The sequence below is a fragment of the Schistocerca nitens genome, chromosome 2, assembly GCF_023898315.1.
Source record: "Schistocerca nitens isolate TAMUIC-IGC-003100 chromosome 2, iqSchNite1.1, whole genome shotgun sequence".
NCBI lineage: Eukaryota > Metazoa > Arthropoda > Insecta > Orthoptera > Acrididae > Schistocerca > Schistocerca nitens.
Window position 1 is genome coordinate 372,634,355 of NC_064615.1, and position 26,197 is coordinate 372,660,551.

A 26,197-nucleotide genomic window follows, 5' to 3' on the forward strand; every position below is an offset into this window, starting at 1 on the left:
AAAATCAGTGAGGCAATACTGACCCTACGACTTATCTTAGAAGAAAGGTTAAGGAAAAGCAAACCTACATTTCTAGCATTTGTAGACTTAGAGAAAGCTTTTGACAATGTTGATTGGAATACTCTCTTTCAAATTCTGAAGGTGGCAGGGATAAAATACAGGGAGCGAAGGCTATTTACAATTTGTACAGAAAGCAGATGGCAGTCGAGGGACATGAAAGGGAAGCAGTGGTTGGGAAGGGAGTGAGACAGGGTTGTAGCCTCTCCCCGATGCTATTCAATCTGTATATTGAGCAAGCAGTAAAGGAAACGAAAGAAAAGTTTGGAGTAGGTATTAAAATCCATGGAGAAGAAATAAAAACTTTGAGGTTCGCCGATGACATTGTAATTCTGTCAGAGACAGCAAAGGACTTGGAAGAGCAGTTGAACGGAATGGACAGTGTCTTGAAAGGAGGGTATAAGATGAACATCAACAAAAGCAAAATGAGGATAATGGAATGTAGTTGAATTAAATCGGGTGATGCTGCGGGAATTAGATTAGGAAATGTGACACTTAAAGTAGTAAAGGAGTTCTGCTATTTGGGGAGCAAAATGACTGATGTTGGTCGAAGTAGAGAGGATATAAAATGTAGACTGGCAATGGCAAGGAAAGCGTTTCTGAAGAAGAGAAATTTGTTAAAATCGAGTATTGATTTAAGTGTCAGGAAGTCGTTTCTGAAAGTATTTGTATGGAGTGTAGCCATGTATGGAAGTGAAACATGGACGATAAATACTTTAGACAAGAAGAGAATAGAAGCTTTTGAAATGTGGTGCTACAGAAGAATGCTGACGATTAGATGGGTAGATCACATAACTAATGAGGAGGTATTGAATAGAATTGGGGAGAAGAGGAGTTTGTGGCACAACTTGATAAGAAGGGACCGGTTGGTAGGACATGTTCTGAGGCATCAAGGGATCACCAATTTTGTTTTGGAGGGCAGCATGGAGGGTAAAAATCGTAGAGGGAGACCAATAGATGAATAAACAAGCAGATTCAGAAGGATTTAGGCTGCAGTAGGTACTGGGAGATGAAGAGGCTTGCACAGGATAGAGTAGCATGAAGAGCTGCATCAAACCAGTCTCAGGACTGAAGACCACAACAACAACATGGGTCAAGTCTGTTTACAGGATATTGACTTATGTGATAATGTTTGCTGACCATTTACAGATGAAGTCTTTGAATATTTAGTTTAATAACACAAGCAACTTTGTGAAATTTTTGCAATAATAAGATGCAAGTTTTAAAATAAAACCCTTCTATGGAATCAAATGAGTTGCCCAGTAGGAATGTTTTAAGCTTCCTTTCAAATTCAGCTTTGCTGTTTATCAGGATATCATGACTAAATGATCAAAGATTTTGGTAGCAGTGTTATATCCTCTTTTCTGAACTGAATTCATTCTTAATGAAGAGTAATGAAGGTCATTTTTTTCTTATAGTATTATAACCATAGACGTCTGTGTTACTCCTGAGCTGTAATGGATTGTTTACAGTAAATTTCACAAGAGAAAATAAGTGCTGTAATTCTCTAGTAATCAGGTATTTTATACCTAATTCCATCATCAGTTCTCTTCAAATTACACTTTCGGGCAGTGAAGCCTTTCATTCATAAAGATGAGGTATCCCAGAAGGTGATTCCATATAATACACTGTCAAGTCACTTTAATGTGACTACCTGTTAAACGGCTGAATAAGCTCCTTTTGCAGTGTGGACCACTGCAAGATGTGCAGTAAGGAGAGTCAGTGAGCTTCTGGAAGGTACCAATGTGGATGTGCCATGACCTGGTGTGCTGCATTTCTTGGTTGAGAATCCATTGCACAAACAGTCCAATTGAAATGGTCTCACAGATTCTCAATTGGGTTTAAATCTGCGTTGTTTGGTGGCCAGGGGATTATGGTGAACACATGCTGGTGTTATCCAGTTGTGCACGTACACTGCGAGCTGTGTGACATGTTGCATTGTGCTGCTAGTAGATATCATTGTACTGAGGAAAAATAAACTACAGGCAGGGATGGACATGGCCTCAAGGATAGATGCATAGTTGTGTTGATCCCTCATGCTTTCCAGAATGATGAGGTCACCAAGGTTGTTTGGTGGCCAGGAGATTATGGTAAATTCATGCTGGCGCTCTCCAACTGTGCACATACACTGCGAGTCCATAAACGGCTTTCTTCAGCCTCCAAACTGTTCTAAAAGTAGGAAAATTTTCTGGTGGAATGATATAAATTTCTTCATTAAAGTCTCCATAGAGATAATCCGATAGATATTACCATTACATCTGTAGATTTTATCACATTAAGAGCAACGTGTTGAGTTCTATCTGCAAGAAAGTCTTGAATTCAATTTGCAAGTCTGCTCTGATACTCCATAAGCTTGTATTTTTTTCATTGAACAGCAATACAGGATGGTGTCAAATGTCTTACTGAAATCAAGGAACATGGCATCAACCCGAGCGCTGTTGTCCACTATGCCATGGATCTCATGGAGGAACAGAGCAAGCTGAGTTTTGCAGGATGTCTGTTTGTAGAATCCTTGTTGATTTTTATAGTGGAGATGTTCGTTTCCCAAAAAATCATAGTTCTTCAGCATAAAACATATCAAACAAAACTTCCTGGCAGATTAAAACTGTGTGCTGGACCGAGACTCGAAAATATTCCATAAATCTACAACAGATCGATGTCAGTGATATAGGACTATAATTGTGTGGAGCTGTCTTACGGCCTTTCTTAAAAACGGGAATTACCTACACTTTTTTCCAATTGTTAGGTACCTTTCATTACTCCAGTGATCTATGATAAATTACTGTTAGAATAGGAGCAAGTTCTTTCACATAATCTTTATAGAATCTTATAGGTATCTCATCTGGTCCTGACGCCTTTCCACTACTATGTGATTGTAGCTGCTTTTCAATTCCGCAATCAGTTATCTCAATATCTGCCATTTCGATGTTTGCATGATGATTGAAAGGAGGGACAGTGTTATGATCTTCCGCGGTGAAGCAACTTTGGAAGACTGAATTCAGTATTTCATTTTGGAAGACCGAATTCAATATTTCTGCCTTCTCTCTGTTATCTTCTGCTTTGGTGCTGGTGTGGTCACTGAGAGAATGAATAGATGATTTTGACCCACTTACTGATTTTACATATGACAAAAATCTCTTAGGGTTTTTACTCAGGTCGATTGACAATATCTTATTTTCAGAATCATTGAACACTTCTCTCATTTCTCTCCTTACGCACAATTTTGCTTTGTTCAGATTTTGTTTGTCAGCTAGGTTTTTACTTCTCTTGAATCTGAGATGAAGTGCTCTTAGTTTATGTACTGCTTTTCTAATGTGGCTGTTAAACCATGGTGGATCTTCCCTATCCTTTAAAATCTTACTCGGAACACACTTGTCCAGGGAATATTGAATACTGCCTTTGAATTTTTTCCATTTGTTCTCCACATCTTCATCCTCATCACAGAATATTTGATGCTGACTGCTGAGGTATTCTGAAATTTGTATCCTGTCACTCTTGCTGAGCAAGGCTCAGTTGAATCACCCCCTGTCACAACAGCATGATCAAGAAAATTACCAATGATATTCTGCAAGTTCTGTCTGACCACTCTAAAACTACAGATCCTGACCCAAGTGGTCTATAGAAGCATCCGATCACCATTTTTGAGCATTCTTTGATACTCAATTTCACCCATATTAATTCACATTCAGAATCTGTGATAACTTTGCTAGATTTTATCAAATTTTTTAACTGCAATAAACACGCCACCACCATTGGCGACTAACTTATCCTTGCAATAAACTTTCCAATCTGAACTTAGAAGCAATTTACTTGATGTCCAAAAGGCATGATCATTGGGTTTTGGGCCAAGGGTGGAAGCATTTCCAAAATAGCTTAGTTTGTAAACTGTTCATGTACCACTGTAGTTAAAGTATAACACATACGGCCAAATGGTGCTATTGAAAACCAGGGATGAGGCAGCTGTGATGCAACACAGGCCATAGATGACAGGGCTGAATGATGCCTGCAGAGATATGTACAGGTAAAAAGATATGCAACTGTTGAGCAACTGAACATCCAGATGAATCTAGGGGCTACCAGTAGTGTCTCCTCAACAACTGTTCAGCAAACATTGCTGCATATGAGCCTCCACAGCAGGTGCCTGATTTATGCACCCAAGCTGACTGCTGTTCATCACTGACAAAAATTGGAATTTGTGTGCCATTACCACAGCTGGACATCCACTGAGTGATAACAAGTAGCTTTTTTTATTGTTTATTTTACATATCTAGTTCTGTAGTACCAAATTGAGGAGCAAATCTCCTTGATCATGGACCATGTCCATACATGATATTGCAACAGAAAAGTAATAGTAGATAGAATGAAGTATTTATGAATCCTAAAAAGGCATCAAGCTAGAAGATTATGTAAATGCAGTTGGCACCATAACATAGGAATCAGCTTAATTTGACAAAATAGAAGGAGTGACCCATGAGGAAACTCTTCAGATTAGATTTGAAAGTTCATGGATCACTGCTAAAATTTTGGAATTCTTGTGGTAGCTTATTGAAAATGGATGCAGCAGAATACCGCATGCCTTTCTGCACAAGAGTCAAGGAGGTGGGATCCAAATGCAGATTGGATTTCTGCTTAGTATTAACTGAGTGAAAGCTGCTAATTCTTGGGAATAAGCTGATATTGTTAACAAGGAACAACATTAAAGTGTATACACCTATATTGGCAGAAAACCTAGACTAATGAACAGGGGTCGACAAGAGGTTCACTAACTTACACCACTTATTGTTCATTCCTGAGCCAGAAATTCCCTTTGAGAATGGGAATAGTTATCCCAAAATATAGTACCATATGTTGTAAGTGTATGAAATTAAGCAAGGTATAGTACTTTTCATGTCAAACTATCACTTACTTCAGATACTGTTTTAATAGTAAAAATGGCAGCATTAAGTGTTTGAACAAGATACTAGATCCTGAACGTAGGGTTTCCATGACAGTTTACTATCTTGAACACCTAGAAATTTGAAAAGATTGGTATCACTAATCATATGCTGATTCTGTGTAATTAAAACTTCAGGTTTTGTTGAATTGTGTAATAGAAACAGTAAAAACTGAGTTTTACTGTGCTTAAGCATTTGTTTCTTTTCTACAAGCCATGAACTTATGTATTGAACTGTACTCTTTGAAACAGTGCCATTTATCACACAACACCCTTTACTAACAAGCTAGTCTCATCTGAATCATGGTATGCTCCACTGAATAGATGGCCCTTGGCATGCACAGTGTGAAACATTCAAAAGCAAACACCATGCAACCAGGAGGAAGCATTACGGGCTGGGGAATATTTTAATGGCATTCATTGGGTAATCCCGTCATTCTGGAAGGCACAGTGGGTCAGCCCAAGTACACATCTATCCTTGGAGATCATGTCTACCTGTGGATGCAGTTTACTTTCCCTGGTCACCAAAATCCCCAGATTTAAACCCAGTTGAGACTCTGTGGGACCACCTCAATTGGGCTGTTCAATCCACGGATCCTGCCAAAACCCCTGGTGCAGGTGGCCATGGCACTGAAGTCAACATAGTTCTACATGTCTGTCAGTAGCTTCCAGAACCTCACTGCCTCTTTTCTTGCACATCTCAAGCTGCAAAACATAGTTCGTCGGGGTTTTGACAGGTGGTCACATTATTGTGACTGGACAGTATACTATGTGAGTACACAGCCAGCCTTGTTACTATCCTCAGAGGCCTGGATTACAAGCTTATTTCCTTTAGCTATTTACCCACCCATAGAGCATTTGGCTCACCTTCTCAGCAGTTATCAGATACGTATGTCTCTAATCATGAAGTAGCATTCTTGTCAGTGTGAGACCCACACCAAAAAAATTCTGCACTTTGACTATAATTCACATATTATAAGTCTGACTCTAGTTTTTCTCACATGACTCACACTAAATATACTAGTTGAGTTAGCATGTGAGCTTCTGCAATCTCTCCCACACAAATTTCTGGTTCGTAACTGCAGCTCTTGGCTGCTTCTTTGCAGTTTTTGTATGAAACTTTCATGCAGGCTGTAGAATGTATTTTTACTTACCCTCTGTCTCCTTGCATGTTATGTTCATTAGTGACAGATGTGTTGTTTTTCTATTTTTGTATGTCGATTCAGATTGGATCAACAGTAGAGCATGGCTTTTACATTGTGACATAAGTGTCATTCAACCAGTAACCACATCAGACTGTAACAACATTATTTCCTCATGCCTGTTTAAGCATGTGCTGGCTGCAGTCACTCAGTAAAGACACAAAGTTTTCCAGCAATGTTTATGTAAATGTTTCCTCCTAGGTGACCCATACATGCAAATTATTGCATCAAAACCGGAAACTATGTCTAAAATAATGGGAATGTCTTGTGTTTAAATTTACTGTTGGTGGAAATATAAACTCACAAAATAATGAATTTTCTAAAAATTAGCATGTGCTAGGTAATATGGTGTATATCTCAATATAGTTTACCCTTGTTCACATACATATTTACACTTGTGCATTCTTGCTACTGAATGACACCTCATACTTCTTTGATACATTAGTCAGAGCATATTTTTTTATATCATGATGTTGAGTTCTATTGTTTGTTTGCAACAACAACAACAAATACTGACTTGAATTACATTGAGAAGTTACTGCAAAATACTTTTCATGCTTCACAATTACTTCACATTTTCAATGAGTGATTTATCAGAGCCGTGCCTTCTGTGTTCCATTTAATGGAAGGTCTTTATTTGGCAATATTGCATATATTTTAGGCTGGTGTTGATGACTCTGGGGTTATAACATACATGGATGCAAAAATACATCACAACAAAGGATATTGTAGTAATGAAAATGTTGTTACGTGGGCCATGGGTCATCTTCAGAATGCCTATGATAAAAGTAGATGGACAATAAGTGGTTATTGTGTGAAAACTGATCTTCCAGCCAACACTTACTGTAGAGCACCAGGTAAGATGTGACAAAATGTTTTCTATTTAATATTTTCTTTTTGAAAATATTTCTTTGCTGTAGGTGTTTTATTGCTTTAATAATATGGAAGCCACAAGGCTTTTATTCTTTAATAATATGGAACCCATAAAATAAAAGTGCACTATGTTATACAAGGAAGGAAAGTAATATATTGATAACAACTTCTTGGTTCTCAAACAAATCTTTCATTCGTAAAAGAGACATTCATAAAAGAGACATAGGAGATAATGAAGAATATAATGGGTGTAAGAAACTCTTTGGTACCAAAAATCAGTATCTTTTCACTGTAAAGAGAAGAAATACTGCAGATTAGCAAACAGTTTTGATAACAAATGTAATTATTTCTGCTGTCATGACTCACTTCCTATGGTGTGTGGAAACCATTACCATCTTTGTATATCTGTATCTCAATCTGTTCCTACACTCTTTTGCAACCAGTCATATTGTATTTGACATAGGGTATCTCACAATGGTATTATTTGTTCCTCTTTGATCTGTTCAGTGATAATATGCATGAAAAATGACTGCATGTGTGCTTTTGTACTCATTCAAATTTTATCACAATTCCATCCGTGCAGTATATAAACAGTGGGAGGGGTCTTAAAATCTATTTTCTTATTATTATTGGACAAAACAGAGACATTTCATATCTATGACAACACCAATGTTAATTATTACACAAATTTGCAATTTTAGGCATTTCACAATAGTTAATTAAGTGTGTGTGCTTATCTAAGAGCAAATAATTAAAATGTACATTGCAAAAGGAAAAAAATCATCATTAATTTTTATAAAAAATGCAAGGTCAGATCATAAAACAGGGAAATTTGCACAGAAAATTCTATTTCATTTCACGAGGGATTCTTTTACAGAGTAAAAACTGTGGTCCATAAAAAATAACATAAGCTTTTGAAAAGCAAAGTTGCCATCCACCATATAATGGAGATGCTGATTCGCAGATAGGCACTACAGAAAAATTGTTACAAATAAAACTTTTGGCCTGTAAGGCCTTCGTCAAAAATAGATCTCTCTCTCTCTCACACACACACACACACACACACACACACACAAATGCGTCTCACACACACATGACTGCAGTCGAAGGCATCTGTAGCCACACTGCGAGCAGCACCACCAGTTCCAGATGGGATCGGCAACTGGGTGGGGGTAAGGATGAGGCTGGGACAGTGATGGGTAGAGATAGTAGGGTACAAGTGTCAGACAGTGCAGTACTGCTAGGTAGTGCACAGGGATGACATGGAGAGGGTAGGGCAGCTATGTGCAGTTGGGAGGTTAGACAGAGGGCAAGAGAGAGGTGAAGAGAGAGTGTAGCAGAAAAGGAGAGAAGTAAAAAGACTGGTTGTGGTGGTGGAGTGAGGGCTGTATAGTGTTGAAATGGGAACAGGGAGGCTGGGTGGGTGAGGACAATGACTAACGAAGGTGAATTTTCCTCGTCATCCAGTTTCCCTATTTCCATTCCAGCTCCACAATGCCCTCATTCCACCAGCACACCCATTGTTTTTACTTCTCTCCTTTTCCGCTACCTCCTCTCCCCACCTCTCCACTGCCCTCTGTCTAACCTCCCAACTGCACACCTCGTTCCTGCACACTCCCTAGCAACACTGCACTGTCTGCCATGCCTATCCTACTATACCTCCCCCTCTCTGTCACAGCCTCTTCCTTACTCCCACCCAGTCGCCATGGAGTGCGTGTGTGTGCATGTGTGTTGTGTGTATGTCTGATGCCTATTTTTGATGAAGGCCTTACAGGCCAAAATTTTTATTTGTAACAGTCTCTCCACTATACTGTGAGTGGCAACTTTCCTTTTCATAATATTGTTACATTCCATCCTGGATTTTCCATTGTTAGATTTAAAAATAAAATAAGAAATTTCTTAATATTACATACACAGCTGATGCACACTGATGAGCCAAAACATTATGATCACTGCCCATTGCGAAGTTCAATGCCTGCTGGCGGTGTTGCGGGCACACGATGCAGTAAGGAAAGAATGTAAGTGGAAGAGAGGCAATCATTATAGCAAAGATATGGGCTGCAAATGCAGAAATCCTTTGATATAATCAGTTTTGACAAAGGGCGCACTGTTGTGGTACTGTGGCTGGAAACCAAAATCTCTGAAATGGAGAAGCTGATCACCTGTTAGCACACTTGTGTGTTGAGCACCTTTGGAAAGCAGTTGAAGGATGGTGAAATAATGAGTAGGCCATATAGTATGTGACGACTATGTCCCATCACAAAATGTGGAGGTCGGAGGACCCTCCTCTGTGTAATCCAGGATGACAGTGATTGGTGGCAGATCTGATAACACAGTACAGTGCTGGTGCAGGCACAAGTGTGTCAGAGCACACCATTTAGAGGCCATTGTTGAACATTGAGCTTCACATCACACAACCCGTATATGTTCCTGTGTTGACCCAACATCATTATCAGTTACAGTTGCAGTAGGCACACCCTCAGTGCATTTTCATTGTGGATCAATAGAAATGTCACCTGTCAAATGAATCACATTTCATGTTGCACCATGGTTGGGTGTTTACATGCTTTCAGCCAGGTGAATTGCTGCACAAAACATGCACCATGCCACAGGTGCAGGATGGTGGGAGCAGAATTATGCTATGGGATGCATTGAGTTGGTCTCTTATGGGACCTGTGGTGGTAATGGAGGGCATGATGACAGCATTGTACTACATGAATGTTACTACGAACCACCTGCATCACTTAATGTTTGCAGTCTCTCCCTAGTATGTTGACATTTTCCAGCAGGATAACTGTCATGTTGCAAGGTCAGCATTGTGCTACGGTGGTTTGAGGGGCATTATGGTGAACTCACATTGATCTCGTGGCCAGCAGATGTGACTGATCTGTACCCATCAGAACACATATTGGGTCCCAGTCGTGTACCTGTAAACCACCGTCCTGTAATTTGAGCAACTTGCTTGACCTGTACCTATACATCTGATGCCACATACATATGGAATGCTTTCAAGGACTTGTAGAAGCCATGCCAAGCAGAATGTCAGTTGTACTGTGTTTGAAAAGTGGAACAACACTGTATTAAACAGTTGGTCATAATGTTTTGGCTCATTGGTGTGTTAATATTGCTAATTTTCTGTTAAAAAGAGTATTGTTTCAAATATTTACAAACATGGATGTTTCAGGTTCTTTAGTGCAGCACATGTTGTCTCTTTATATTGTACGTGATTCTGATGACATCTTTTTGGGTTTTCAATATAACTCACCCATGGGGTGCTTTCTCCCAGAATATTATTCTGTGAGTGATCAAAGACTGGAAATATGCAGATGCAACTCTAGTACTGTTCCTATGCCCGCAGCTTCTGTTCAGTGGCCGTGGGATATAGGAGACAGGTGAAAGTTTACCTGTAAGGATTTGAACACTTGTGCTGCATTTGAGATCACTCTGCAAATACATAACTAAGGATTACACAACATGATTTTAAACTTTTTGGGAAGAGTGATTGTTTTGTTGCTTTTGGTGAGATATGTGAAAGCCCAGGATATGGCTTTTTCCCAAATTACAAACAACTGTATGTTGGCAGTAAGATAGGATCTAATCCATTTTTAGAAATACCTCTCATTCGCTCTCATTCTGACTTACTTAGTAGAGTTTTATGATTTATAATGCCAAATGATTTGGGCAGGTCTAAAACTATTCTGATAGCTATTTACTTTCCGTCTATAGCTTTTAGGTTGAGCATGTAGGTACTCATGTTATTTGTAGCTGTGGATCTTAATCGGCCGAGAACATGCCAGTCATTTGATAGCAATGAATTTTGGTTCATAAACTATTGTGCAATAGCAGCGTATTGTAAATGAGTTCCTTAAAGCATGTTGTGACTGAATATGTTGCATATATTTGAAGGACAATGCTTTTGTGATTTAGTTGAGATGCTATCAGCTCCATGAGAGTTCTGCTGCTTCTGAAGGTGGTTTTGCAGATTGCACTGATGTAAACCCTTAATACCTAAATAAATTTTCTCTTGGAAGAAAAAATCATAAATGATGTTGCTCTAGAAGTACCAAAAACATCAGGACATGACAGCACATGTCAGAGGCATTGGTAGCTTTGTGTAGAATATGCACCTACTGGCAATGGTGCTCAAAAATAGGTAATCTTACATGATTTAGAACTGCACTGGTACGATGCGAATTCATGACACCCAGCATTAATGGGATAACTCTGCTGCTGCTGCTCATTTTCTTCTGCTGTTCTTGATGCTGCTGCTGTTGTAAGTACTACAGATGTTTGATGTATATCTGTAACTGATAAGTTTGTCCACATAGTTTGTTTTCCTTCATACAGTTTTCTCTGTATTTGCGTCTGATATTGTACCTTCCATGACAGGTTCATTCGTTGTATTATTACCATTGGAAGTACAGTCCACTGGAATCTCTGATAAAGATATATTATCATTATGTTTGCTGAGTGCCTCCAACACTTCAGAGATTATTTCTATCAAAAGTGTCATAAAGTCTCTATTCAGTTGCCTGCTGTGTTTTGTGTAACCGTGTCTCTCACAAAAGTCTGTATTGAGAAAACTTGTATCTGGATACATTTCTCAGACCTTCTGAAACAATCTGTTACCTTTTGAATGCATGGTTTCACGGCGATATGAATTAATAAAATTTTCTCGGGCTTCCAGCTGCCTCAGCTGGTTAAAATCCCAAGAGCTTTCGACCGAGCTCTCCCGGTCATTGTCAAGTGGTAAGACTGACTGCTGTGTTACTGTGGCCGCGTCGTTATATAACCGCACTGCTGGCTGTGACATCACTGGTGCTCTCTTCCTCGCCATATACATTAATGTGTTCATCTCGCGTCCATCGCGCTCATTTTAACATCGCGATAGCTGGGTCCCAGCAGTGCTGAGCTGCAAACCGCTGTCCTTATTGATGGTGTTTTCAGAGGTTTTTATTTCAATAGCTTCTTTTATGATGCTATCCCAACATCCCTTCGTCTTCATAATGACAGATGTTTCATTGAATAGAATTCTGTGTCCATTTTCTAAGGCGTGTTCTGCCACGGCTGATTTTTCTGGATAGCGTAGGTGTAAGCACCTCTTGTGTTCTGTCCAGCATTGTTCCACAGTGCGTACTGTTTGGCTGACGTAGTAACAGCCCCACTGACATGGTATCTTGTACACTCCAGGCATTCTAAGCCCTAGATCATCCTTCACAGGCCTCATGAGCTGACTAATGTTTACTGGGGGCCTGAACACTGATGAAATGTTGTATCTCTTCAGGAGTCGGTTAATCTTTCCCGACACTGTACCACAGAAAGGCAAAAACACAAGTTTCTTGCTTTCTTCTTCGGTGGTGGTCTCTCTCTGTTAGGGTGTTTCTTGCATGTCACACCAGATATATCCTGTGACACCTGTCCGTGGCTTTACCCGTTTTCCCAGAAGACTTTTCCGAGGTGGCTCAGTTCTACTGGCAGACTTTCTGCGACTGAGACAACTTTAGCATGATGGACGAGGGTATTCAGAACACCAAGTTTTTGTGCCAGATGGTGGTGACTGGGAGTGTGCAGATACGGATCTGTGTGTGTCGGTTTCCTGTAGACACTGTGGCTGAGGTGCCCATTGGTTTTCAGTCGAACGAGGACATCAAGGAAGGGCAATGCACCATCTGTGTTGACTACCATCATAAACTTGATGTAGTTGTGAATGCTGTTCAGGTGTTCTAAAAATTCTTCCAGTTTTTCACAACCATGGGGCCAGATGATAAAAGTGTCATCAACGTAATAATAAAAGCAACTTGCCTTAGCTGGAGCCATGTCCAGGGCGATGTCTTCAAATTTTTCCATAAAAAGGTTGGCTATGGATGGAGCTAATGGGCTCCCCATAGCCATGCCGTCCAACTGGTCGAAATACTGGCCGTCATGTAGGAAGTACAATGATGTCAATGTGTGCTTAAACAGTCCCACAATTGTGCTATCAAATAACTGGGAGAGGAGATCTATACAGTCTTTGACCGGAACACATGTAAACAGGGAGACCACATCAAAACTAACCATTATATCTCCTTGACTAAGATGCAGTTGTTTAATTCTGTTGATAATGTCATCGGTGATCTTGATGTGATGCACGCAATGACCCACATACAGTGCAAGGAGGCTGGCCAGGTGTTTTGCCAATCCATAAGTGGGTGACCCAATGGTGTTCACAATGGGACGAAAAGGAGAATACGGTTTGTGGATTTTTGGTAGTCCATAAAGTGTAGATGGTCTCTGCGCCTGAGGGAGGAGATTCTTAATAACACCCACTTCCAGTACTGACTGTTTTAGAATCTCTAATGTCTTCCTCATTATTCTTAATGTCGGGTCCTGTGGCTGTTTCTCGTATGTATCCTCTTCAAGAATCAACTGAATTTTGGCGTCATAGTCAGCTGAAAATCATTTTTTTGTCCCTCATGTACAGACCACCATGGAAAGCAGGTTCATAAAGCAGGCTAATATTACCCCAACATACCTGTCATGGAGGGCAGCCTACTTGATAGGGCCCAAAAAATTGTTTCTTGAGCCTGATGTGTAGGCTGTCCTGCAAAGCAGGTTGACTTTGTAACCCGGGATCCCGGGTTCGATTCCCGGTGGGGTCAGGGATTTTCTCTGCCTCGTGATGACTGGGTGTTGTGTGATGTCCTTAGGTTAGTTAGGTTTAAGTAGTTCTAAGTTCTAGGTGACTGATGACCATAGCTGTTAAGTCCCATAGTGCTCAGAGCCATTTGTGTCATTTGACTTTGTAATGTTGTTCCTGCACAACATACCTATCCTGCAAGGCAGCCTATATACCAGGGACTGGGAGGAAACATGTTTTTCCCTGTACCTTCGTTCCTATTGGAGCAAGGAGGATATAAACCGCATTATTGATATTCCTGAGGCCTGCTGTCGCTGTGCCAAATGTAGTGGAAATTGATCCAAAGGTTTGGAAAGAGATCCTGAACAAACACACATACATATACTATGTAACAGATGTAGATGCACAAGTTTCCTGGTTTAAATCTTATGGTTTCAACAGGATCAGCTTCATGTTTCCAGTATTTCAACATATTTTATAACTGAGTTTAAAGTGTTACATAGTTTGTTTATCACATTAATTTGAGTCCAGCACCACTCATTTCCACATTAACTTCTCAACTGTAAGTAAAATCACCACAGACACAAGACAACCTATCAATGTTTACTTCTTAATATTAAGGTGAATGATATGCTGGATTGCTGAACGAGCCTTAACACCTTTACCACTTTTTTCCAACACTACTAATATTAGTAACTTGTAATTTAGGGAATCCGCTGCAAATACAGTTTTTCTCTGTGTTTGTCAGTAACAGTCTCATACTGACCAAATAATCCTCCCACAAAATGCACAACTTTTATTTCATTTTTTTCTATTTCTTTTGACAATACTACCTTATATGGATGCATATCAGAACTGCACCATGCAAGACAGGAATAAATGAGCTTTTTGTAAAGCAACAGCACAACCTTAGAATCCTCCTGATAATTATCAAGATTTCTGTTTGAGATTACACACATTCCAGTCATCTTGCAATACTTTGATGTCAACATGGTTTCTCAGGATGCCGTGATACTGGTGAATAAAATATTAATCAGAAGTATTGTTACGTTGTACCATCCATTTACATCAGCAGCATAACAGCTCCTGGGCTCTCTTTGTTTGTTGTTGTGGTCTTCAGTCATGAGACTGGTTTGATGCAGCTCTCCATGCTACTCTATCCTGTGCAAGCTTCTTCATCTCCCAGTACCTACTGCAACCTACATCCTTCTGAATCTGCTTAGTGTATTCATCTCTTGGTCTCCCTCTACGATTTTTACCCTCCACGCTGCCCTCCAATGCTAAATTTGTGATCCCTTGATGCCTCAAAACATGTCCTACCAACCGATCCCTTCTTCTAGTCAAGTTGTGCCACAAACTTCTCTTCTCCCCAATCCTATTCAATACCTCCTCATTAATTACGTGATCTACCCACCTTATCTTCAGCATTCTTCTGTAGCACCACATTTCGAAAGCTTCTATTCTCTTCTTGTCCAAACTGGTTATCGTCCATGTTTCACTTCCATACATGGCTACACTCCATACAAATACTTTCAGAAACGACTTCCTGACACTTAAATCTATACTCGATGTTAACAAATTTCTCTTCTTCAGAAACGCTTTCCTTGCCATTGCCAGTCTACATTTTATATCTTCTCTACTTCGACCATCATCAGTTATTTTACTCCCTAAATAGCAAAACTCCTTTACTATTTTAAGTGTCTCATTTCCTAATCTAATCCCCTCAGCATCACCCGATTTAATTTGACTACATTCCATTATCCTCGTTTTGCTTTTGTTGATGTTCATCTTATATCCTCCTTTCAAGACACTGTCCATTCCGTTCAACTGCTCTTCCAAGTCCTTTGCTGTCTCTGACAGAATTACAATGTCATCGGCGAACCTCAAAGTTTTTACTTCTTCTCCATGAATTTTAATACCTACTCCGAATTTTTCTTTTGTTTCCTTTACTGCTTGCTCAATATACAGATTGAATAACATCGGGGAGAGGCTACAACCCTGTCTCACTCCTTTCCCAACCACTGCTTCCCTTTCATGCCCCTGGACTCTTATAACTGCCATCTGGTTTCTGTACAAATTGTAAATAGCCTTTCGCTCCCTGTATTTTATCCCTGCCACCTTCAGAATTTGAAAGAGAGTATTCCAGTTAACGTTGTCAAAAGCTTTCTCTAAGTCTACAAATGCTAGAAATGTAGGTTTGCCTTTTCTTAATCTTTCTTCTAAGATAAGTCGTAAGGTTAGTATTGCCTCACGTGTTCCAACATTTCTACGGAATCCAAACTGATCTTCCCCGAGGTCCGCTTCTACCAGTTTTTCCATTCGTCTGTAAAGAATTCGCGTTAGTATTTTGCAGCTGTGACTTATTAAACTGATAGTTCGGTAATTTTCACATCTGTCAACACCTGCTTTCTTTGGTATTGGAATTATTATATTCTTCTTGAAGTCTGTGGGTATTTCGCCTGTCTCATACATCTTGCTCACCAGATGTTAGAGTTTTGTCATGACTGGCTCTCCCAAGGCCATCAGTAGTTCTAATGGAATGTTGTCTACTCCCGGGGCCTTGTTTCGACTCAGGTCTTTCAGTGCTCTGTCAAACTCTTCACGCAGTAACTTATCTCCCATTTCATCTTCATCTACATCCTCTTCCATTTCCATAATATTGTCCTCAAGTACATCGCCCTTGTATAAACCCTCTATATACTCCTTCCACCTTTCTGCCTTCCCTTCTTTGCTTAGAACTGGGTTGCCATCTGAGCTCTTGATATTCATACAAGTGGTTCTCTTCTCTCCAAAGGTCTCTTTAGTTTTCCTGTAGGCAGTATCTATCTTACCCCTAGTGAGACAAGCCTCTACATCCTTACATTTGTCCTCTAGCCATCCCTGCTTAGCCATTTTGCACTTTCTGTCGATCTCATTTTTGAGACGTTTGTATTCCCTTTTGCCTGCTTCATTTACTGCATTTTTATATTTTCTCCTTTCATCAATTAAATTCAATATTTCTTCTGTTACCCAAGGATTTCTATTAGCCCTCGTCTTTTTACCTACTTGATCCTCTGCTGCCTTCACTACTTCATCCCTCAGAGCTACCCATTCTTCTTCTACTGTATTTCTTTCCCCCATTCCTGTCAATTGTTCCCTTATGCTCTCCCTGAAACTCTCTACAACCTCTGGTTCTTTCAGTTTATCCAGGTCCCATCTCCTTAAATTCCCACTTTTTTGCAGTTTCTTCAGTTTCAATCTGCAGTTCATAACCAATAGATTGTGGTCAGAATCCACATCTGCCCCTGGAAATGTCTTACAATTTAAAACCTGGTTCCTAAATCTCTGTCTTACCATTATATAATCTATCTGATACCTATTAGTATCTCCAGGATTCTTCCAGGTATACAACCTTCTTTTATGATTCTTGAATCTTATGGATATATATTCGCCTCAAAGGTGCACATCTGGCATCCAACAGCCCCACACTTTGTTCATGGTATCTTCCACTGGTTCTTTTAAATGACACTCTTCTTCTCTTCCTATCCCTTTCAACTTCTGTTACAGGTTCAGAGCGTTCTTCTGTCCTTTTATTTAAAAATGAACTCTTAAACAGAGGATAAGAATACGTAAAACACCTTTGTTGTCTCAGACGAACAGTTTTACAACTGACAATGACTTGACAATAGTGCAAATGGGCAGAAAGCAAATGGCACGATCCCATATTGTGACTTCTGCACATGTTACCAACGTGAAAACTGAATATGACATTACTAAAATCAATAGACTATTTTAAATGATTTATTGCAGCAAAATAGCCATTATAGTTATACATTAGATTACAATCATTTGAGAGTGAATTACAAGGATGTATTGAGTGTCTGCATAATTCTTAGTAGATTACATTCAGTGCAGGTATTATAACAGATTATCATTTGAACCATTTATTGCATAGTCTCTAATTGATCTGGTCCTCTTGTTGCATATTTCTATATGGTATCTCTCACAAGACTGTCCACATAGTTTACACTTGCAAAGGTTTGACGGTTCGTGGTATGTTGTATTTGCACAAATTTCATCGTGGAATCCGTGTATTGCGAGTCTTGTAAGTACGTGTCTCGTCTCAAAATTTGCTGCTGTCCAAGTGCGGTCGATCATGGCCCCGGATCCATAGAATTCCGTTGGTACTTCCTCTCTTTTCTTGAGTAGTGATCTTAGTAGGTTCTCCAGTGCTGATGTGTTGGGAAGTAAGAACATTGTCCTTAGATCCTTGATGAGGAAAGATTCTCGGGCGAGAAGGTAGACTAATCTTGATCTTGTGGTTTTTGCTACCCCTAATGCTCTTTTGATATAGGTTGCTTTTACTCTTTCCAATGTTTCTAAGTTCTTTTCATTTAGGTATATCCATATGATTTCTATCCCATAAGCCAGTATCAGTATTATTTTTGATTTGAAGAGTGCCATAGCTGTGTCTAGATTTAGTGTTCTGATGTAACTTATTTCGTTTATCACTCTGATGGCCTGTGTCGCTTTCTCTGTTGTGTGTTTAGTGAAGCACTTTGCGGACGGCTGGAGTATTATCCCTAGATATTTGTAATGTTTGTGATAGATATTTGCTTTCCTTGTAGTGCAATTCTTGTCGTTTTTGGGATTTGCTCGCCTGGTCTGAATACCATCATTTCCGTTTTGTCGGTGTTGATTACAAACTTGTTTTTTCTGCACCATTTTTCCACGTCTTCTATAGTCTCCTGTAGTTTCTTTAAGTTTTTTGAGCCTATCACGATGTCGTCCGCGTAGGCATATGCTTCGACATCTTCGTCATGAGCGATTTCCATAATGTCCTTTGCTGCCAGAATGAACACGAGCGGGCTTAGTGGGTCTCCTTGGAGTACTCCGTTTGTTTGCCTTATTGGTTCAGACAGGTCGAGGTTGTCCGAGATCCTTATCTCATTCCATTCATTTATGGAGTTTATAATCCTCGTCCAGACGCTGTCTCTTCCCAGGGTTTCATCGAGCATCCTTTTTACTAATGATCAGTCGAGGAGGTCGAAGGCCTTTGTGAAGTCTATGAATACAGCATAATATTTTTGCTTCTTATCGATGGTTTCCCATATGTTTTTTAAAAGCAGCTCCACTGCTGTGATGGTGGATCTTTTTTCCCTGAACCCGAATTGAGATTCTGGGAGGTGGTCTTCCAAAGTGTGTCTTATTCTTTCTGTGGTTAGTTTTGTTAATACCTTAAAAGGGTTGTTTTCCAAGGCTATTCCTCTGTATTTGTTTGTGTCCTTTGGGTCGCCCTTCCCTTTGTACATTACCCTTACTATTGATTTTCTCCACTGGCCTGGGAGTTTTGCTGTTTAAATGCATTTGTTATAAAGTTTTGTCCAGGTTGGTGCTAGCAGATGGGCTGTGTCTTTAAGGTATTCATTGTAAAGCATGTCCGGTCCCGCTGCTTTCTTCCTTTTTGTTGATTCAATGATGTTTCGGACCTCATTCGGAGTGAGTGGGGACCAGGCTGCCATCTCTTGCGGTGTGAGCTCTTGACTTGCTACCTGTGCTCCTTCTCTACCATCTTTGTTGAGAATGTCTTTGAAATGTCTCGTCCATTCTTCCATGCTTATATAGTGTGACTGTGCCTGCTTTCGGGGGCGGATTGCAATGAATGGGTCTCTCCTGGCTTCTTCAGCTAGTCTTCTTCCCTCTTCTTCCCTGTGTGCCATTCTCTTCTCCCTTGTTAGTGTTTTGTAGGATCTTCTTTTCTCAGCATATGTTTGTAGTAGTGAGTGATTATCTGTGTCCGTTTTTAGTCGGTGTAAAGCTTGGAGTACTTCTTTTCTTTGCTGATAACACTCTTGATCGAACCATGGTTTAGCTCTTCTCACTTTCCTGGGGGTAGTTGCTTGCTTTAAGAGTTTCTCCAGTTCAAGTGCTGCCTCCTCTACTTTTGAGTTGTCGATTAAGGACTCAATTCGTTCTATCTGGTCGTGGTATTCTTCCATTTTCCTTGGGTCCAGTCTCCTTGAGAGCAGTCTCTTCTCTTGGTTCTCTCTTTCCTTCCAATCACTTTGTATGACTATGTTCATCGGGATGTGTTTTCTTATATGCATGTGGTTTGCATTCCAAAGTGGGCTTATGTCCCCTTTTATGTTTCCTCTTATGAGGGCGATATCGATAGCACTTTTTGATTATGGCAGAAGTACGTAGGGATGTTTGTGTTGTTTAGCAGGATGAGGCCTTTTTCTTGTAGTGATTCGATTACTAATTTTGTTTTGTGATTCTGTACATCCAACCGACAGTTTAAATCCCCTGCGATAAGTAAAGGGATGTCCTTCTTGCTCCGTCTTATTTGTTGGCCCAGTTCATCGATTATGTCTATGGCCGATTTGCTTGGCTGGAAGTAGGTTGCTAATATTGTGATGTGTTTTACTTCTATTAGAATGGAGTGATTTAGTTCTGTTGTCGCTATAATTGGTGTTATCCACGGTTTCAGTAGGACTGTTATTCCCCCTTGGGGTCACCCCCTTTCTCCTTGCTTTGTCAGCATATTTATGCTATAGAATTTAGGGTGTTGCCAATGATCTGTGAGAAAAGTTTCTGTGAATATTGCTACGTCATAACCTTCGAAAAGTCTGTTGGAGCTATGCATGCTGCGTTTTTCAATCCTTCTACATTCCATAACATTATCTTCATGTTTTTTCTCCCTTCATTTTCTCCTGGTTTTGTCGTCTCTGGGTACATCTGGTTTTGACACTCTAGTACTGGTGTGCTTCTCAGATTGTCTGCTATGTTGTGGCATTGCTGATCTTAGGCCAGTGAAAATCCTGAGTTTCCTTCGATGACAGCCTCTTGTAGGTTGGCCGGTTTCCGGCTTCATTATATAAGAAGTCCTGATCCCTGATAGGTTTCTTTTTTGTTTCTCCCCTCCCATATCTTATCTGTCGGGTCTCTGATGACCTTACCTCTTTTCCTGTTGTTTGCGTTATCTGTTCCTCTTTTGGAGGTGGGGGTAGTGGGTCCTCTTCTGTTGCTGATGATGTTGCTTCTTTTTCCTCTATCGGGCATGGTGAGGTTTGTGGGTCTGCTTCTGTTGGTGATGGGGTTCTTTCTTTTTCTTTTATATGGCACAGTGGAGACTTTCCTGCCTCTTCCTTCATTGGTAGTATTATGGGTGTGTGTGTCTGCCCTTGTAGTTTGTCAAATTTTTCCAAAATTTCTTTGCACAGAATAGTTTTTCCGCAGTTGTTTCTGTGTGAACCATGCCTTGTGAAATGCTCTCTTTGTGAGCTTGTTGCATTTATGAAAGTCACATTTGGGAAGCTGCTAAATATCTTCCTAAATATCCTATTTGTTCTGGTAATTTCTTTATTTACGCAGGACTCGACCATCAAGTCGTGTCTTTGAGGAATGCTTAGCACATATACTTCGGAATGAGTAGCTTAAATGACACATTTCGCACCTTTTGTTACGGATGTTTCCCAGGATTTCAACACTTCACTTAATGGCGTGCCTGGCTTGGTAATTCCGCTTACTTTTAGTTTGTTTTGCATATTGGCCATTTTTTTCTGCTAAGCCTCTTCTGTGGCTGTCTGAGAAGATGTATACGTCACTTTTATTTCTATTATTCTCACTTGTCTCATACATATGATCCTTACTTTTAGTTCCCTGTTTGATCGTGTCTTCACTGGTGTCAGGAAGCTCAACTTTATTCGTTGTTTTCAGATTGTGATGATTTTTACACTGTTTCACACGCCAGGTTATTTTATGCCTAGTACTCTGCTCGATTTCCACTTCTTGTTTTTGTTTACGATCCCAATTTACCCCTTGTTTCACACGCCAGCTTATTATAGGACTAGCAAATGACTCATTTTCCACTTTTTGTTTTAGTTCCCTGATCGATTTTTCTAGGTTCTTTGTATACTCTTTAGCTTGCAGTAGATCCTTATCTAGAGTTTGTACGACGTTTTCTTCCTGCATATTTGCTTGTTTTAATAAACACATTGATCGTAAACAGCAACTGATTACTCCACAGTCACAAATCGTGCTTACCTTTTGAAGTACGTCCTGTTCTTGTGTATAGCCAGTGTTTCCTTCCTGTGAATTTTCTTGTTTTGATAAACATGTCGGTTGAAAACAACAGTAGCTAATTTCCCCCTTGTCACGTTTCATGTTTACTGCGACGAAGTGTTGGGCACATTTTGTATGAATCCATTTTTGACTCGCTGAACACAGTCTTAATCCATTTAGAAGACTTTCACTGCATAGAATACATTTTATATCAATAGACTATTCATCCTAGGAAAATTGTCTACAGGAAGAAAGTTTTTCTATGTCAGTTCCATGGCAGAAAGTGAGTCTTGCAATAACACCAGACATTTGGTAGCTTCTAATCAAGAAAGTAATCGGCTTTTGGAGAGAGAGAGAGAGAGAGAGAGAGAGAGAAAAAAAAAAAAAAACTTTTCTAAATAACAAAAAAAAAGCTGTTTTCTAAATAACAAAGGCAGCCACCTAAAGTAGTGTTTACCTCAGAATACTCATTTTGGTCATTTTTGCAAAAAGCTAATTTTGAAAAAAATTGTTCTCAGTTATGATGAAAGATCAGTTCATCCTGTGAATTATCTAAGAGAGATAAATGGTGTGCTTCTGGGTGTTCTCTGAGCTGTTAATTACATAATATGCACAATATTTCGGTGACCAGCCAGGCCATTTTCTTCTGCTGCCATGAGTTTTGCTGTTATGTGTAGTCGGCCCTGAACGAAACAGCTGGGTTGGGCATTTAAATATTGTTGTAAAATGGAAATAACAACTCAGAAGAACACCTGGAGCACTTCATTAATCATTCACATCAGGTAAACCTGAGAGGTCTCATCTAAGAGAGATGCTGGAATGAACTACATTATCCTGTTGCTTTAATTCAAAACTACTTATTGAGGTCTAATGTACAAGTAGTTCTCCATGCAGTAACCTGTCTGACTGGAATTTCTGTGAGTACATACCATGTTGATCATTTAGTAGGAGAGAATTGTGTCAAAAAGCATCTGAAAGTCAACAAACATCAGCCTGCTAATACTTATGTTGCCAAATCATACTGTCATCATTGGAGGAGACTTCAGTTATCTAGCAAAGTATTAGGATAGTCACAGTGTTATAAGTGATGGAAATGACAAGATATCGTGTGAAGAAATGCTAAAGCCTTCCTCTGGGACATAGAACATATAACTGATGAGTCCACTTGTGATGGAAATATTATATGTTGCAATGAGGGCTCCATGGTTTTAGAAAGGAATGGTCTGCTTCAGACGCAACGCTTTTCTTGTAGAGTACTCACCTGGAGATTATTGATTATTCTTGTAATGCACTTAATTAAATCTTTTAGGGCCTCACATCAAGAAATAATAGTGAAGAGCATGTGAAATAAATATTTTTTAACTTAACCCCTAAGTGACTGCCTTTTCCCTGTGGGATATGTTATCCCCACAATTAGATTTATATGGCCATTCTACCTCAAATCATTTTGCACAGTTACTTCTAAATTCACATTGAACCAAACATCTGTTAACATTATAAAATTAAATAGTTCATGGAATTATGTTGGTAGCGAAGTAAAAATTGACCCACTTGCTTGACATGACATGGGGTTTGATTGAAATAGAAAAAGTGGACAAAGTAACTAACAGATGGCACTTTGTATGATATAAAATCAATAGTCATGATAACAATTGATTTTTAGCAAAGACGATGTTCTTATAACAAATGCTCAGAATCTCGGCTGTCATTCATCAACAGTACCTGTAGCCATGGAACAATGTTGTGAACAGCACTGTACAGCGTGTCAGTAGTTATGGTGAGAAACTGCCATTGAATGTTGTTCTTTAGCACCCATAATGAGGTCGGATGATCGAAGTAGACACGAGACATTAGGTAACCACACAACCAATAATAAAACAGGTTGAGGTCTGGGAACATGGGAGGCCAAGCATGAGAGATGTGGCAGCTCAGCACGTGATCATCACCAATTCACCTAATGATGTGTGCAAGAGGTCTTTCTCACATGCAACAATATGGGGTGGAGCACTATTCTGTATAAAGGTCATACCTTCCGGCAGCTGTTTATCAGCCCTTCTCACTAAAGCTCATTTTATACATGATTCTCAGGTTCACTGATATGTTGCTGTCCAGCACAATCTGTCAGACAGTTTTTGCACTTGTCTATGGTTCCAGTAACACCCCACATCATTATATGCATGTGTGTCAATTTCTTCCTCTCTGCCTATCTTATTCCATGAACTAGTGCATTTTCAAGTGTTAACAGACCTTTCAATCACCCTGTACTTCACAGCTGTGACTGATTTTAACTATTAATCACTAATCATATAGTCAGATGATACAATGTATTCTGTCTATTTGTATACAACACATTCCATATATACTTCTTTAGCATCGGCTGCCAATCTAAACATCTAATGCTGATCATCTGTAAATCTTCTTACATTTCATAACAATGTTTTAAAGACTGACATGTTTTTACACAACTGTATTGTCTAATAATATCCTAAGAGAGCTAAAAGCGTTGTCCAAGCAGTTGTTCATGTGTATTGTGAATTCATATGTCACTTTGTTGAAATGTGCCAAACACCATTATCTCTTCTAAAAATGTTTCCCCATTGATAATAGGGGTCTTGAGTCATATACAGATACAAAAACAAGTCTGGAGATCTGTGCTAGCTTTTGGATGAATCCTTTTCTGAACTTGAGTGTGTGCACAAGCCATTGCAAGAATTGCAGGACTGCTGGTAGACTGGGGTGAAGGGTTGTATCAGACAGAGTGGCCAAGAGGAGAAAAGAGGTGGAGAGTGGGAGGGAAAATGGGGGAAAGTTGGTTGAAAGCTTGGAGGGAGGAAGTAGATGTATGTAATACCAGTGTGGGTGAGAGATACAGCAGTTGCATAGGATAGGAATATTACACACAGTCACTGGTGAGTTTGTGCAGTGCAAGATGACAATGACAAAGAGGAGTGGATTTTGTGAAGGTGGTAGAACAGAAGAAGGTGAGAGTGGGGAAGAGGATGTTGGTCCAGGGTGTGTGACATTAGCATCATGTGACAGGATAGAGGTGGTTAGTTAGTTAGGTAGTTATTTAGTTGTTGTTGTTGTTGTTGTTGTGGTCTTCAGTCCTGAGACTGGTTTGATGCAGCTCTCCATGCTAATCTATCCTGTGCAAGTTCCTTCATCTCCCAGTTATTTAGTTATGTGTTCCATTGATTAATAGCACGGAAAAACCGTTAAGATGTGGAATGTGTCAAATTCACAAGAAATGCGCACAGGAAACAAGTTTTTTTTTCTTTTATAGCCTTATATCTAAATATTTATGTTATCTATCCCATTCCATTAAATGGCACAAAATGCATATATTATATCTCCAGATTTATTTTCTCGTATTCAAGAATTCATCTATGGTATAGAAGGAGTTGTCAAGGAGGTATGATTTCAAGTCGTTTTTGAAACTGTTACTGCTGTCTGTCAGACATTTTATTTCATCTGGTAATTTATCAAAAAGTTTTATAGCAGCATATTTTACCCCTTTCTGTGCCAAAGATAGGTTAAGTAAAGGATAGTGTAGGTATTTCTTTTTTCTGGTATTGTAATCATGAATGTCGCTGTTGATTTTAAACTGGTCCATGTTGTTGAGAAAAAATTTCATTACTGAGTAAATGTATTGTGAAACAGTTCTAAGAATTCCTAACCTTTTAAACAGATGCCTACAAGATGTGTGACTATGAACCCCACATATTATTCTAACTACTTTCTTTTGAGCAGTGAATACCTTCTGCCTAAGTGTTGAGTTGCCCCAGAATATTATTCCGTATGACATCAGAGAGTGGAAGTACGCAAAGTATGTTAGCTTACTAATTTCTACATCCTCAAAATTGACAGTTATTCTGATTGCAAAAGTTGCTGTACCTAGTCGCTTTAGGAGATCCAAAATATGACTTTTCCAATTAAGATTCTCAACTATATGTACACCCAAAAACTTAGTATGCTCTATCCTGGCTACTGAATTCTTTTGATGTGTTATGTTTATTGAAGGAATTATACTTTTTGCAGCAGAAAATTGGATGTACTGTGTTTTTCTAAGTTCAGAGCAAGCCCATTTGCAGAAAACCAGATAATGACTTTTCCAAAGCTCTTATTTGTATCATTTTCTATTGGAATTTCTTTTACTGGATTAATAATTATGCTTGTATCATCAGCAAACAGTGTCAGTTCAGCATCTTGTTTCACATGAGAAGGGAGGTCATTCACATATATCAAGAACAGGAGGGGAACCACGATTGAACCGTGTGGAACACCTAATGTAATTTCACCCCAGTTAGATGAAGTGGCAAACTCCTTTGAATCACTTGAAGCATATAAAGAGACTTTTTGCTTCCTGTTCTGTACATATGACTTAAACCACCCATATGGTGTTCCATTTATACCACGGAATTGTAATTTCTCTAACATAATGTCATGGTTCACACAATAAAATGCTTTGGATAA

The 26,197-nt window shown here is 39.4% G+C and overlaps 1 protein-coding gene across 3 annotated transcripts in view; it reads left to right on the forward strand.

Annotated features, from left to right (window-relative positions):
* Nucleotides 1-26,197, forward strand: part of LOC126236198 (uncharacterized) — a 316,623-nt gene that overhangs the window by 192,814 nt on the left and 97,612 nt on the right. For all 3 annotated transcript variants that reach the window (XM_049945307.1, XM_049945309.1, XM_049945308.1), the window contains exon 18: nucleotides 6,854-7,049. In XM_049945307.1, the coding sequence (XP_049801264.1) occupies nucleotides 6,854-7,049 (196 nt within the window). The remainder of the gene's footprint in view (nucleotides 1-6,853; nucleotides 7,050-26,197) is intronic.